We start from the raw sequence: 13,657 nt of genomic DNA on the forward strand, positions 1-13,657 counted from the left end.
CAGAGACCAGGCCTGGGCCCCACCATTGCCTGCTGGCCACTCCCTCCCTTGCCTAGGTGATGAAGGGCTGGTCCCTCCCAGAGTCTGTGTGGAGGGAGGGGCATGGCTTGCCTGGCAGCCGCCCACTACTCTGAGGTGTATTTGGAGCTGCTAGGGTGGGCATTAATATAAGAATGAACAGGTCTAAGCTCAGGTCCATCCAGGATCCAGGGAGCAAGAGGTCTCTCTGGAGTTAACTGGAAACTCAACTCCTGGAGCCATGTTCCAGTTTCCCAAGGCCTCAGGATGCCTGGAGAAGCAGGACCACCTCTGTCACCCTAGAGTGGCCCAGCCTGGTGGCCTCCTAGAACCAGAAATACCAAATTCCACTTCCCCACAGCACAGACTACGAAAGCCCAGCTCTCCCTGTGGCTGGGCTTTGCTTCCCTGACACACCCCACAGGGGCAAGCCAGCCTTGTCCATCTTCTTTTCATGGACCCAGTCCCCCTCCATCCCCAGTGGAACTGGGATCTGCCCAGTGCCACTGCCTGGGCAGCCCCTGGCATAGGAGCTGGGCCCTGTACTGCCATGGGTGCAGCCATGGGGAATTTTCCCCATGCTGCCACACAGCTGGGGGCCCGGAGAAGGAGATGCTAGGCTCCTTCTTGAACGTATTTATCATAGGTTGTTCAGCTGCAAGGGAGGGACCCTATCCTCTCAAATGACAAATTGTGAAGAGGTAGCACTTTCGATGGGTAGTTTCCAGAGGCCAGCCTGAAATCAATCATGAATCCACAGCAGGTTCCCTGCCCTGGCCAACGTGGTACATTTCCAGCAGCATTCTGTGGTAGAAGCAGCATAGGCCAGGCTGGGTCTGGGAGTCTGCTGGGTTGGCTCTCTCTTCCTTCACAGTGAACTCTCACAGGAAGGGATGCACGCACCAGGCTGCAGAGACCCCAGGGTGGTTTCTGGTCTTAAACATGTATGTCCAGTTTTTAAAATTTATGTACCATTTATATCTCTGGATCTGTTGAAAACCACATCTCCAAGCTGTGCTAGTGGAGATGCGAACAGTTATCTGTGGGAAGTCAGAGGTCAGAGTTTACCCAGGACTAGACATCCCCTCTGAGGGCATCCCCTCAGGCTTGATGAGCCAGTGGCCCAGGCTCGGAAGCCCTGTATAGACACCTGTGTAGCTTCCACATCACTCTGTGGACCCAGGATTACAGTCCCTGTGCATATGCCAGGCCCTCAGCTCGGCCCTGCCCGAGTGCACAGCTCCCAGTCATACGTTTTCTGGGGCCAGGAGCCTGTCCACACCACCCACCCCACCGTGCAAAGGCAGAGGAACCCCTTTTGTGCCGTTTCCAGTTAAAAGCATTTATAAGACGCAGCCGGAGCCAAGGGTGGACACAACAAGTATGGGATCCCAGACATCTGGGAGGGGGACTCCACAGGCTGGTGACCCCCAACCCTGGGAGGGGACTGCTACTGCCAGCTGGCCTCAGGTTGAGCCAGCCCACAGCTGCCCTGGCTGCTAGGGGTCTCCTTAGATCTCATGCCTGCTTAATTGGTTAAGGACAACACACCACAGTAAGGATTTCCTTGCTGAGCAAGGGACCCTGCCATGCAAGGATGTGTGACAGAGACATGGAAAGGGAGATTTGAGACTTGCTCATGTCTTTGGCGTGTGGCTGGGACCTTCGGCCCCACCTCTGCCTCACCCCTAGCTGGTCACCCTGAGAAGCCATGCTGGGCTCCACCACATGCAATGATCACCCTCCAAGACGGAGTCTTTCTCAGTAGCTGGGGCCAAGACACACATGCAGGTGGCCTCATGCACTGTGGCCCCTTGCTCACTGTGCACGCAGGCGGGTATTGCAGCAGGAACCCTGGGCAGGACATGGCTCAGAGGTAGCCTGTCTCATGTCACTGTCCCCTGGAACCTTCCATAAGTCATTTGCTTCATCTTTTCCTAACTTAGCCCCTCCCTCACTCCCACACAGACTTCAAAAAGGCTGTCCAGTGTGGTCTTGGGCCTGTCCACTGGGTGTGTAGGGAATACAGGCCGCTCCCAGGACTGTCCAGGTCTCCCTCAGGAGGGTGCTGCTGGCCATGAGGCCCTAGCCGTGGTTCTGGGGATTGTGAAGTGGTGTATTCACATGGGCGTGTAGGAAGGCTTTGGCCTTGTCAGGTCCATCTCTGCACTCAGCCCTCAGCCACCAACCACTGGAGGTGTGACAGGAGACAGGAGCTGGCTTTGGGAGGGACCTGGGTTGATTCTCTGTGCTTGGTGGCTGTCCTAAACTCGGGTCAGCCCTCAGCTGGGGTAGTGGCTATGGCCCATGAAAACATCCTAGAGCCACCGAGATCTCAGAGGATCTAAGACTCAGCTCCTAGTGGGAGTCCACCTGCAGGTTGGCAATCATCTCTCCTTGTGGGGCGTGGGGCCAGGTGAAAAGGATCTCTAGAAAGAAGCCATGAGAAGAGGCTTTTAAAGTTGCCTGGACACTGAAGCCAACCTCGCCCTCACTCTGGGGTAGACATAACGTGGGAACTCCGCAGCAGACCACCAGCTCCGCCTGCCCCAAGGGAGGGACCCACTATGGGTCTCACCACTCCCTTGGGACAGCACCCCTACCTCATGGCTACACTTCCAGATTCAGAACCCCAGGAAAAGGCCCGGTGGTTCCTTGTGAGGGTGAAGTGTCTCCAGACTCCTTGACCCTAGAGCCAGGATCCAGAGTGTCAGCCAAATGTCCTGGGGCTCTGGCATGGCCAGAGGCTGCCTAGCTAGCCCCTCATCTTACAGATGATGACACTGGGGTGGAGAAGGCTACCTCCCTACCCTTGAGAAGACTTTGCTGAGCTGTGACTATGATGGGAGCCGGGCTCCCGGGGGGGCGTGCCATCCTCTGGGGTGGCTCTGGGGGGCCTGGCCAGCACTGTGTGCAGCAGGGGGGCTGCATGCCAACAGAAGGGAAGGGCAGGAGTGGGTGGACACTGGGCAAGACACATCTACCTTGTTCCACCAGCCCCATGGTGGTGCCGGAGGCCGCGGTGGACATGGTGGCCGGAGCGGTGGTCTGTCTGCCCACTGTTAGCACCAGGTTAGAGACGAAGGGAGGGAGGGGGTGGACACAGACGGGTGAGGGGCGAGGTGAGGAAAGAGAAGAGACAAAGGAAGCAGAAGAAGATTAGAGTTAAAGTTTAGGTGTCAGTTCGCTCCAGAATCCCTTTCTCAGGAGAGTGAAACAAGACTGGGCCGATTGACAACGAAAAGCCTTTGCCTCCTTTCTCCTTAGAACACCCCCATGGGGCTTCTCGTGCCTGGGGGTTGGGGGAGGGCAGAGTACTTGGCATACAGCAGACAGGACAGTCCCATTAGTGTTGATGTGACCCAGAAGTACAGCATCACAGCAAAGTAACAGGAAGGGGGGTGGGGGGTGCCAGAGGTAGATGGACAAGGAAGGACGACCACAGACGTTTTACACACTTAGTGTCAGATGATGTAGGAGCCACAGGCACAGCTATCTGGGCACTGGGGCTAATGCTGTGCCCCAGATGGACCTGCAGTGCCCTGGGCCCTGGAGGTCTCTAGGAGACCTTCAAGACTTCATCTTCCCACTACCCACCCTGAGCAACCACGGTAGGAAGCTTGTCCCCAACTCACAAGGGCGGGCTGGGCGCCAACTTCACATACCCCTCTTGCCATGCCCCCCCTCCCTCAGCCATCTCCCACTCACAGCACTGGAAACAAGGAGGCCACAGGGCTGCCCAACAGACGCCTGCACAGACACACGTGGCAGGCCAGGTGGTGGGCAGCAGAGACACTGGGGCATCAGGTGAGGGACACAAGACCCAACATGACGGAGACAGGGCAGGCGCTGACAGAGCTTAGTGGCTGGCTGCCCAAGAAGGGGGCCCAGGAAGCCTGCTGGGCAAGTGAGTCTTAGAGCTGTGGGCAGAGGCTGGAGCAGCCGGCTTGGTGGAGGGGGGTGGAAGTACTGACAGAAGGGGCGGTCTACCATGCGCCGCCTGCTGGACAAAGGTGGCGCTGGATCCTCCCTGGAGAAGAGTGTCTCACCTGAGAAATTCCTGGTGGCCAGCATGGTGGTGAGAATGGCCCCCTGGGGAGAGACAGAGCCAGGACTGCCCATTAGCACCCCCTCCTGGCCTCCTGCCAGAAAGACCCCTGCTCACCAGCTTGCAAGCGGGTGAGTTCCAGAAGTCTAGTATCTCAGTCAGCTAGATGACTTCCATCCACAATTAAAGCACACTTGGGACCACTATGGAGCCAAGAGCCTGTGACCCAAGCACTTTCAGGACCATTTGCTACCATAAAAGCTCTTGACTCTCCCCTTAGTCCTTCCTTTCCATGCTCCTTGGAGTTTATTTCTTTTCTTTCGGGGGGGGGGGCGGTGGGGGACTGGGAGAACCAGTTAGACAAAAGGCCTGGCCTTGCCCTTGGCACCAAGAGCCATGAAGATGGCTGACTTGACCAGACAGTGACCCATCAAGACCAGCATTTGCCAACTTCTTAGCAGCCAGCTGTGGGCCTGGGCTCCTCTAGGAGCCCCAGCTATGGAGTCCATGCTGCCTCAGGAGGGGCCAGCTCTGTGCCTGGGGCCAAGTCCACACCATGGCCACGAGAACACTTTGGGCATTTTGCAGAGTTAGATTCATCTGGTCTGGGACTTGAGAACAAGCAGTAGGTGGGGAGGGTGTGTCCTTCTGCTGCTGGGTCAGTGCAGGTACTGCTGACACTCTACCCCCAGGGTTCGTGGGGACACAGGTTGTGCAGCAGTGCTGGGGACTTAGTGGTGCCTCACCTTGAGCTTCCTCCTGGCATTGAATTTCTTCAGACATTCCACAGTCTCTTGTCTGTGCATCATGGAGGCCACTGTGGAGCGTTGCTGTAGGGAAATGGGAGGTCACAAGGTATCAGCTCAAAAGGTATCAGCCTGTCCCCAAGGGAGACTCAGCCACAGGGGAAAGGACCAGGGTAGCTGAGGTGTCCCTTACAGACAAGAGGAAGGGGCCTGCTCTGCCCTCAAAAAACATCAGCACACCCCAGGCCAAAGGCCACAAAGAACACCTAGAGAACCCCAGAATCCATCTTGGAGCCCTCGCCCCTCCCCCCAGGTGAAAGGACAACTTACGCAGACCCATGGGTGCTTCAGGGCCTCGTGGGCAGTGATGCGCTTGGCGGGGTTAATGGTCAGCATCTGATTGATGAGGTTTTTGGCCTCAGGGGTGACAGTGTCCCACTCAGGGGATGGGAACTGTAGATGGAAACAACACACAGAGAGGCTGAAACCCCTTCTTAGGCAAGAGGCATGAGAAGTCACCAAGGTGCACCCCCTTCCCCCCATACACGCACTCACGTCATAGGCCCCAGCCTTGATCTGCTGGTACAGCTTGTGCTGGTCCTCGTCCCAGAACGGTGGATAGCCCACCAACAGGATGTACAGGATCACCCCTGTGGACAGGGGTGTGAGCAGCAGGGCTCTGGGAGGGCTCTGGGGGCCTCCGTGTCCCTTCACTCCTTCTCCAACAGCAGACACATTGGTTGAGTGACACAAATAGCCCTTCCTGATCTATAGGCAACCTACTTCACCAGGGTGCCCAGCCAGGCCAGCCTCTGCCCAGGGGGAGACTGCATGCCAGCAGTGGCCTTGCCAGGTAGTCTGACAGCCCCTGACAGCCCCCAATCCCTGCATTCCTAGCTACGCTGCCTGGCTCAGGGCAGGGTGAGCCACCTACACACTCCAGAATGGAGCTAGTGAGCCTAGAAATGCCCTGAAACGCCCCCAAGTTCCTGCCACCCACCCACGCCACACACAGGTCTCACCACACGCCCAGATGTCCACAGGCTTGCCATATGCCTCCTTCCGCAAAACCTCAGGGGACAGGTAGCCTGGTGTGCCGGCAAACCCTAGGGAAAGAGATGAGGCTGTGAGGACTGCCCTGGGCTGCCAACACCCGCTTCCCTCCCCACTGGGGAACTCACCAAACCATGCCTGCTGGTCCCCCTGCACCTCGATTGCCAGGCCGAAGTCTGCCAGCTTCACGGCGGCCCCTTTGCACTTGCTGGCCAGGAGCAGGTTCTCGGGCTGCAGCAAGGTGGCAGCCATGAGGGCATGGGGTTTACACCCAAGGCAGTCACAAGACAGAGATGACAGTTTGCAGGACAGCAGGCCACCGTCTAACACCACCCACTCCCATGTGCATGTCTTAGGCATGGCGGAACCCTAAGCATGTGTTCTACAGCTTGAGTACCCCTGGGGACAAGAAAAGCAGCTTTTCAGAGGGAAGGTGAATCTCCTGGATCCCAGAACAGGATCCCAGAACCAAAAGCTCCAGCTCACCCTTCCATGTTAGTCCTCACTGCCTTGGGCTCAGGCCATTCAACTCTGCAATGGTTGCAGGGCCCAGGGATCCCCCTGGTAGGAGCTCTGCTCTGGTGCAGCCTCCCTTTTCCTAATAGCACAAGGTGGGGGTGGGGGCAACACTACTGAAGGGCTCAGCCCTTCCTGCTTCCATGGCCCTCCAGGTTAGGCAGACATGTCCAGAATACCCACCTGTCATAGTCCCAAATCCCACCTGGCTCTGGCCAGCATTCACACAGAGCAGGAAGGAGGTCCCTGCCCCAACCAACTCTCATCCATCACCAATGGTAAGGAAAGATGTGTTACTCAAAGCACCTCACCCCCAACCAGAAGCAGTGCCTTTCCTCAATTCAGACTCTATCCTGCAGAAGCTGTCTCTAGACTTGCTGGGAGTGATGCTTCCCCTGACCTTCCTGTCCAGCTGCGTGGCACTGCGGTTGCACTATCTTCTGGTTCTTAAGGTCCAGGCTGCCCCCCACAGGGCTTAAAGTCTGCAAGGGAGGTCACTGCTACTGGCTGTCCTCATCCCTTATTATCAGGGGACACCCTACCTCCCAGACAGTCTCCCAGCATCCTTTTCCTTCCTCTTACAGACTTCTCCCATCACACTGTGACTAACAATCTCCAAGATTGGTGCAAGGAGGTACTTGAACTGGAGGTGCACCAGTCCCACATGTAGAGATGTACATTTCCAAGCTGGATGCTCAGACCCTACAGGTAGCCCAGAGCTTCCCAGGGCTCTGGCTGAGGTCTGCAGTGCAAGCAGGGCCCATACTACATGCCTGGGGAGAGGGCTGCCCACTGGCACACTTGGCCCTGTCATTCCAACTTTACCAAGGTGAGCAGGGCCGGGCCCCAAGCTCTTCGGGCTCCCACATGCAGAGGCTTCTGAGAGGCTGTAGCCATCCTGTGTCCTATGGCAGACAAATCTTTTGCACAGAATCTGGAATCCACAGCCCATCTCTAGTAGCAGAGAATGCTGGCAGGGCTTGGTGTAGTTGCCTGCTCCCACCACTCTGCCCCCACCTACCAGGGCTGCATTTTAACGGAAGTCCAGAAAGAGAGACCCTGAGTGTTGTTGACAGGCTGCCACCTCCAGCTCAGGAAAGACTGGACAGGACATGCAGACATCCCACAGACACACATACATGCACATGCAGGCTCAATCTGTACACTCACGTGCATGCACAAAGGCCTCAATGTATATGTATATGAATAGGGCCCTTTGTACAGTGTTAGAAATCAAATCACTGGTGGTCCATTTTCAAGCTAAGGCCTTGGTGGAAAGTTACTAAGGAACTTGCTTACACAATGATCTAGTGATTTGTTACAAAGTTTATGTACCTGTAATGTTCCTAGACAAACAGGCTAGGCCAACATGATGTTAGAAAGGGGACAACTAGCAAGAGGAAGGGTAGACCACAATTAAATGAGAATAAGTGAAAACTGTATACATGCCAGAATGCACATACCCAGAGAAGCCTTCCTGCCACAAGAGAAGAAGAGATAGAGACAACCAAAGCCCACTTGCACTAAGAGGTGTATGTATTCAAATTACTCCACAGAAAAGAATGAGACTTCGAATGTACACCTCACAGTACTCTGCCAGTGAGGAATCGGGGAAGGGAGAGTGAAATGCCTGGAGACTGCTTCAGACAAGCCTGCCCACCAGACGCTCCACCCTGCAAGACCTCAATCAACCATCAAAGTCTCACTCTCACTTACTTTGTGTCTCCAGGTCCATTCTTTGAGCTTGGCTGTGTGTTTCTCACAACAGGCATGCCCACACACATACACATGCACACAGCCTCCTCCATGCAAGTCCACACTGTGCACATTTACCCACACTCCACTTTTCCCTCACTCACACCTCCTTTAACACAGCATGCAAGTGTGGATGACAGACACCTGACAAGGAGGGCAGAAACTCACCTTAAGGTCTCTGTGGACGACCCCCATCTGGTGACAGTGGAGAACAGCCTCCAGGATCTGCTGGATGCAGTGACTGTGGCAAACAGCAGGCAGGTTAGGTGGGTGGCCCTGGGGTGGTGGGGTGGAGGAGCAGTAGAGACACAGGGGAGGAGGGAGGCACCACTCAGGAGGCAGTGCTGGACACATGATGTGACTTTGTGGAGAAACACTCTCCCTCCCAGTTTGATCCTTGCCAGACTCAGGCTGACTCTGCGCCATGTGCAGAGAAGCCAGTGACCTGCACTCTGCAAGGCAGGCTGTGATAGGCTCCGGGGACAAGAAGGCAGGGAGACCACGGCAGGGAAGGGCCAGGCAGGCTTGGGCAGGGTGCCATGGTGCACAGGTGAGCGCAGGCCCAGGCTCTGCCCACTCAGGATCTGCAACCAAGGTAAACATGTTGCCTTGTGGCTTCCACACTAAACAGCTCAACTTTCCCCATGTGGGGTTAGCCAGCTCAGCTCCTGGGGGCTTAGGGGCCAGAGCAGGCCCCAGTCAACAGTCCTCTCAGGCCCTTCCAAGATAGGCCTGGCACAGAAGGCTCTTTCCCAACTGTCTCCAGGCCATATTTCCATATTTGTCCTTCAACACCAAAGGCTATGTGTGTGACCTGACCCTCCTCTCCCTGAAGCCAGGGTCCTAGCCAGCCCCCATTCCCTGGTGACAGCTCCGGGTTGGGTGAGCCAGAGTCCTCTGCCACAGACTTCCTAGACAGACTTTCTCTGACTCACAAAGTGAGAGGGCTCCTCCCCACCCTCCTAGCAGCTGCTCTGGTGCACTGCTGTGCAAAGTCTGTGGTCATTGTGGGCCTTGGTCTATCCTGGGAACTGTGGCTTTGACTACAAGCTTTTCTTTAAGCCATCTTTGCAGACGGCACAGCCTGCCAGTTTTCCCTCTGCCTGGAGCACTCTTCTTGTGCAGAAATTTGGATAGAGACTATTGTTGTCAGAAAGCATCACCTCTCTAGACACTGGCAAGAGCTCAGGCTGTTCCCTGCACTCCCTACACTGTGCTGAAGATGGAGATTAGTGCCTTCCTGGGTAAGCCTCCTCATGCGTGTGCATGTGTGCATGAGTGCATGTGTGTGTGTGTGTGTGTGTGTGTGTGTGTGTGTGTGTGGCTTGAACTCAGGGCCTCACACTCTCTTAGATTTTTTGCTCAAGGCTAGTACTCTACCATTTGAGCCATACCTCCACTTCTGGCTTTTAGAAATAGTATTATTTTGTTTTATTTTTATTATTCAGGATTTGTACAGAGGGGTTACAATTTCATTAGTCAGGTGATGAGAACATTTTTTCTTGGACAATAACATCTTATCCTTCACTTTGGGCTTTTTACTAGTTAGAAATAAGAGTCTCTTATATTTGTCTGCTTGGGCTGGCTTCAAACCTCAACCCTCAACCCTCAGCTCTCAGCCTCCTGAGTAGCTAGGATTAGAGGTGTGAGCCTTCAGGGCCCAGCCAGCCTCAGACTTTGAGAAACCATTGGCTGCAGCTCTGGCCCAGGCTGGGAGGCCACTGCTCTCCCCCAGCCATAGCCCTCCAGTAAGCCACCATAAGTGCATGCTTGTCCAGCCTTCCCCTGCTCCCCTCTAGTAGTACAGAACCCAAACAGTGCCAGAGACTGCTCCAAGGGTCCACAGATCATAGCCCTGTTGCTGAGATCAAGTCTTTTCACCCCACTGGCCCTCTTGTCACCCTGAATCCATGCCAAAAGGGGCACCAATGTCCATGAACCAGGGAAGCCAAGGCTCTCCAGAAGCCTTGCAACAGGAGTATGCCAGGCCAAGATGACCTACATTGGCTGGGACACCTTCCCAGGCCATGAGCAGCCACCTGGGCAGTGCCTACTCTCCTGGGACCTTTCTTCATGTTGCTTTGGCCATGATCCCCATTTTCAACTAATATCACACCATCTTCCCCAGGCAAGGCTGGCCCCCTAGGTCTGTTTGTCATGTCCGGAGCAACTTGGAAGTAATTCTGTAGGCAGACTCATTCCCAAGTATCATTCTAGATATTGGCCAGTTTCTAGATGTCATGCTCACAGTCTAAGTTCTAAAGTACCTTGATGGGAACAGTCAAGTCTTCCACAAGTTTGGATTTGTTTTGATTTTGGTTTGTTACTCAGAGTGGCCTTGAACTCCTGGGCTCAAGTGATCCTCCCAATCAGCCTCCTGAGCAGCTGGGACTACAGGTATGTACCATTGTGTGTGGCTTCTAAGGGTTTTTTTTTACTTTGGTTTTGTATTTTTGTAAAGCAGATTCTGAAGATTTTGAGCCTTGCTTTTCCTGTTTTGTGGAAGAATCAGACACCCTGAGTTTCCCAACAAAGTCTAAACTTCCAGTCTTGGTCAGAAGTGGGTTCATTTCTAACAGTCATGCCTGTTTAGCTTCCTCCTCTTCCTGAGAGGTTTGGGTGGTTGGCAGGCACCTAAAGCCTCCAGCACACCTGCGGGGCCAGATCTACAAGCATCAGGGGCAACCCTCCACTGGGCTTGTCTAGAGCTTCTGGCCCATGCCACCCTAGGGCCCAGTCTTCATTGTTAGCAATTCTGACTCCAGTCAGTGGTAGCTTTCCACTCTGGGGAAGTTAAACTCTTCTCCTTTGCCATTGGGCAATAAACCATAGAGACCCCAAGTTAGACTCCAGGTAGCACTGCCTGAGGCAGAAGGTCAGGCATCAGGGGTCTGAGTCCCAGCTGCCTGGTTTCTCCCTCCTCGCAGGTCCTAGGCTCAGCCAGCACAACTGTGGAGGTGCTGCCCTGTGGTCACTAGCCCTGTCTCACCTGAAAGACCCACCCAGGAGGGGCCTCTCCACAGGGCTTCTCATGCCCCACTTCTTCTATGCAGCTCAGCCTCCAAAGTATCTCTCTGGGCGCATGCACTCCTTTCCCTCAGGCTACTCACCCAGCTGCATAGTCTACTAGTCAGCCTCCACTGGGGCCCCAAACCACAGAGAAGCTAAGAGTATGTGGGAAGAAACACAAAGCATGGTGTGAGATGGAGCCCTATCTCTTCTGGCCCAGGATTAGTGGACCTCAAACACCCAAAGCACCCCCACATTTGAATTCAACATCCCTAGGGGAATTTGGGGATCTCCTGCTAGAGGGAGGGACCCAGCAGAGGGTACATCCTTCCTTCCCCACTGCAATGTCCCAAAGGCTCATGAGACCACAACAATTTAAGCATCGAGAAGGCCTGGCTTTTGCCCTCCGGAGCCTATGGCAGGCAGGGCCCAGACAGGTAGGCCTTCTCCTGCAGGAGGCACTATGGCCACCAGGGGGCACCGCGTGCTTGTCAGAGACAGCTGAGGTGGTCTAGTGGAGGCTGCCCAGTGTCCTGTCAGTGGCCACTGCTCTGGAAGGACAGCCAGCCTGGCTAAGCTGAGAGAAGCACCCAGAATCCCCTCCACTCCTAAGCCCCTCCTGGGCAGCCACAGTGGTCTGCATTTTGTGGGAAAAGGCATTTGTTGAGGCAGAGACAATTCCATGAAAGTCTCCATGGACCACAGGGACCCATAGGGTGCAGGAGACCATGGCCACAGGACTAAGGAGGTGAAAGCTGCATTAGATGCCCAGCAGGTATGTGGAAGGGCCACCAGGACCCTCTTCCCAGCAGAGAACCCAACTCCATGACATTTCCACATAGCCTCTCAGAGTAGAGAGCAATTCCATGCCATTGTCAGCTTCTCTTGTAGGAAAAACATCACCTTCCTGTGCTCCCAGGGACAACATTCACAGGCCTTCCATGAGGCCCCACCTCGGTGCTGGTCACAGTCACACAAGTTGCCACTGCTCCTGCCACCTGTTCACACAGTTCTTGGTAGCACCCAGGACCACAGGGCAATAGGAATTTCCCACCAGCACCCTCTGAAAGGGCCATGGAGGTGGTAGGGCACTGAGGCACAGAAAAAATACGGGTTCCAGGAGGGCAGGCTGAGGCTAAGAGATGGGACAAGGTAGTATGAGGGTCTGAACTTACCTGGCATCAGCCTCGCTGTAGTATTCTCTTGCTACAATGTCTTCAAAGAGCTCCCCACCAGTGACCCTGCAGGGAAAGCACATGACTACATCACCACCACCACCATTACCATCTTTACAATCACCACCATCATCACCACTACCATCATCTCCATCACCACCACCACCACCACCATCATTACTTCCATCATCACTGTCATCACCATGTCCACCACCATTCCCATCATTCCCATCACCACCACCATCACCACCATCATCAACATCATTATTATCACATCTCCATCACTATTCACCACCACCATTACCATTATCACCATCACTATAATCATCCTATCATCATCACTGTCACCACTTCCATCCTCCACCATCACCACCACTATCATCATCAACATTACTACCTCTATCATCAGCATCACCATCATCTCCACCCTAGTGCTATCATAACTCAGGGCTAACAGCATCCAAGTGCTTACTCACCCACACGACCTCACCATTGCACTGTGCTCTGAGAGACAGAAGTGATTTCTCCAGAGTGGGCAGCACAGGAGTTTCAGCTGGGACTCTCCTGTCTTATGCCTCAGCATTGTGACTAATTCTAGGTCTGAGAAGATCTGTTTTCCCAGCCTTGAACCCCCCAGTATAGAGCTGTGTCTAGCCTTCAGGGCTAATGAGGTCTTTGGCAGGAGTGACTCAAAGGAATGGGGACTAGACCTCAGTATTGGAGAAAAAAATCAAGCAAGGAAATGCTGAGTGTTAGCATTCCCCTGCTCCAGGCTAAATACACACTAATGACCCCCATGAGGGCCCCAAAGTCCCTTGGAGAGAGGAGATCTAAGGTCTCACTTTGTTTCTGGGGGAACTGTGGCCCTTGACAGAGCTGCCCGATGGGGTGGCAGTCTTGGGGCAGTGGTCCTGGGTTCCCAAGGCCTGAACTGGACCCAGCCAGCCACATGCCTCACTGTCAGCGTGCCCATTCCCAAAGTAGAAACAGCGGTGACAGGACAACATGTGGGAAGGCCCACACCTGCCCCTCCACTTCCTTAGGCTGTGAAGGGCATGTGGCCAATTCTAGCAACAGCCCTGACCCCCCTTGGAGCCCCTTCCATTTCCAGGTCTAGCCCCTGAACCCATGATACCCCCAAGCACAGGGAGTGAAGATGCCTGTCAAGTCACAGAATCCACAGACCCCCAAACTTCCAAGAGGCCTCAAGGCTTCTAGGAAGATGCTGCCCATCCAGAAACATCCCTGGAACTCTTTTGCCCTTCAAGTTGAAAAGGATGTGCAGGCCATCAGGACATGCCACCTCCAGCCTCTACACCCACCAGGCAGGGGCTGGG

At 54.7% G+C, this 13,657-nt stretch overlaps 1 protein-coding gene across 14 annotated transcripts in view; it reads right to left on the minus strand.

Moving 5' to 3' along the window:
• Positions 1 to 13,657, minus strand: part of Camk2b (calcium/calmodulin dependent protein kinase II beta) — an 85,149-nt gene that overhangs the window by 15,995 nt on the left and 55,497 nt on the right. For 7 of the 14 annotated variants that reach the window (XM_048339331.1, XM_048339333.1, XM_048339330.1 and 4 more), the window contains exons 5-13: positions 12,321 to 12,386; positions 8,305 to 8,377; positions 5,994 to 6,096; positions 5,835 to 5,918; positions 5,368 to 5,462; positions 5,143 to 5,265; positions 4,813 to 4,896; positions 4,068 to 4,110; positions 3,003 to 3,077 (exon numbers count right to left, since the gene is read on the minus strand). In XM_048339331.1, coding sequence (XP_048195288.1) covers positions 3,003 to 3,077; positions 4,068 to 4,110; positions 4,813 to 4,896; positions 5,143 to 5,265; positions 5,368 to 5,462; positions 5,835 to 5,918; positions 5,994 to 6,096; positions 8,305 to 8,377; positions 12,321 to 12,386 — 746 coding nt within the window. The remainder of the gene's footprint in view (positions 1 to 3,002; positions 3,078 to 4,067; positions 4,111 to 4,812; positions 4,897 to 5,142; positions 5,266 to 5,367; positions 5,463 to 5,834; positions 5,919 to 5,993; positions 6,097 to 8,304; positions 8,378 to 12,320; positions 12,387 to 13,657) is intronic. The other 7 variants (XM_048339337.1, XM_048339335.1, XM_048339336.1 and 4 more) reach the window with 1 other exon arrangement.

The sequence above is a fragment of the Perognathus longimembris genome, chromosome 2 (genome assembly GCF_023159225.1).
Source record: "Perognathus longimembris pacificus isolate PPM17 chromosome 2, ASM2315922v1, whole genome shotgun sequence".
NCBI lineage: Eukaryota > Metazoa > Chordata > Mammalia > Rodentia > Heteromyidae > Perognathus > Perognathus longimembris.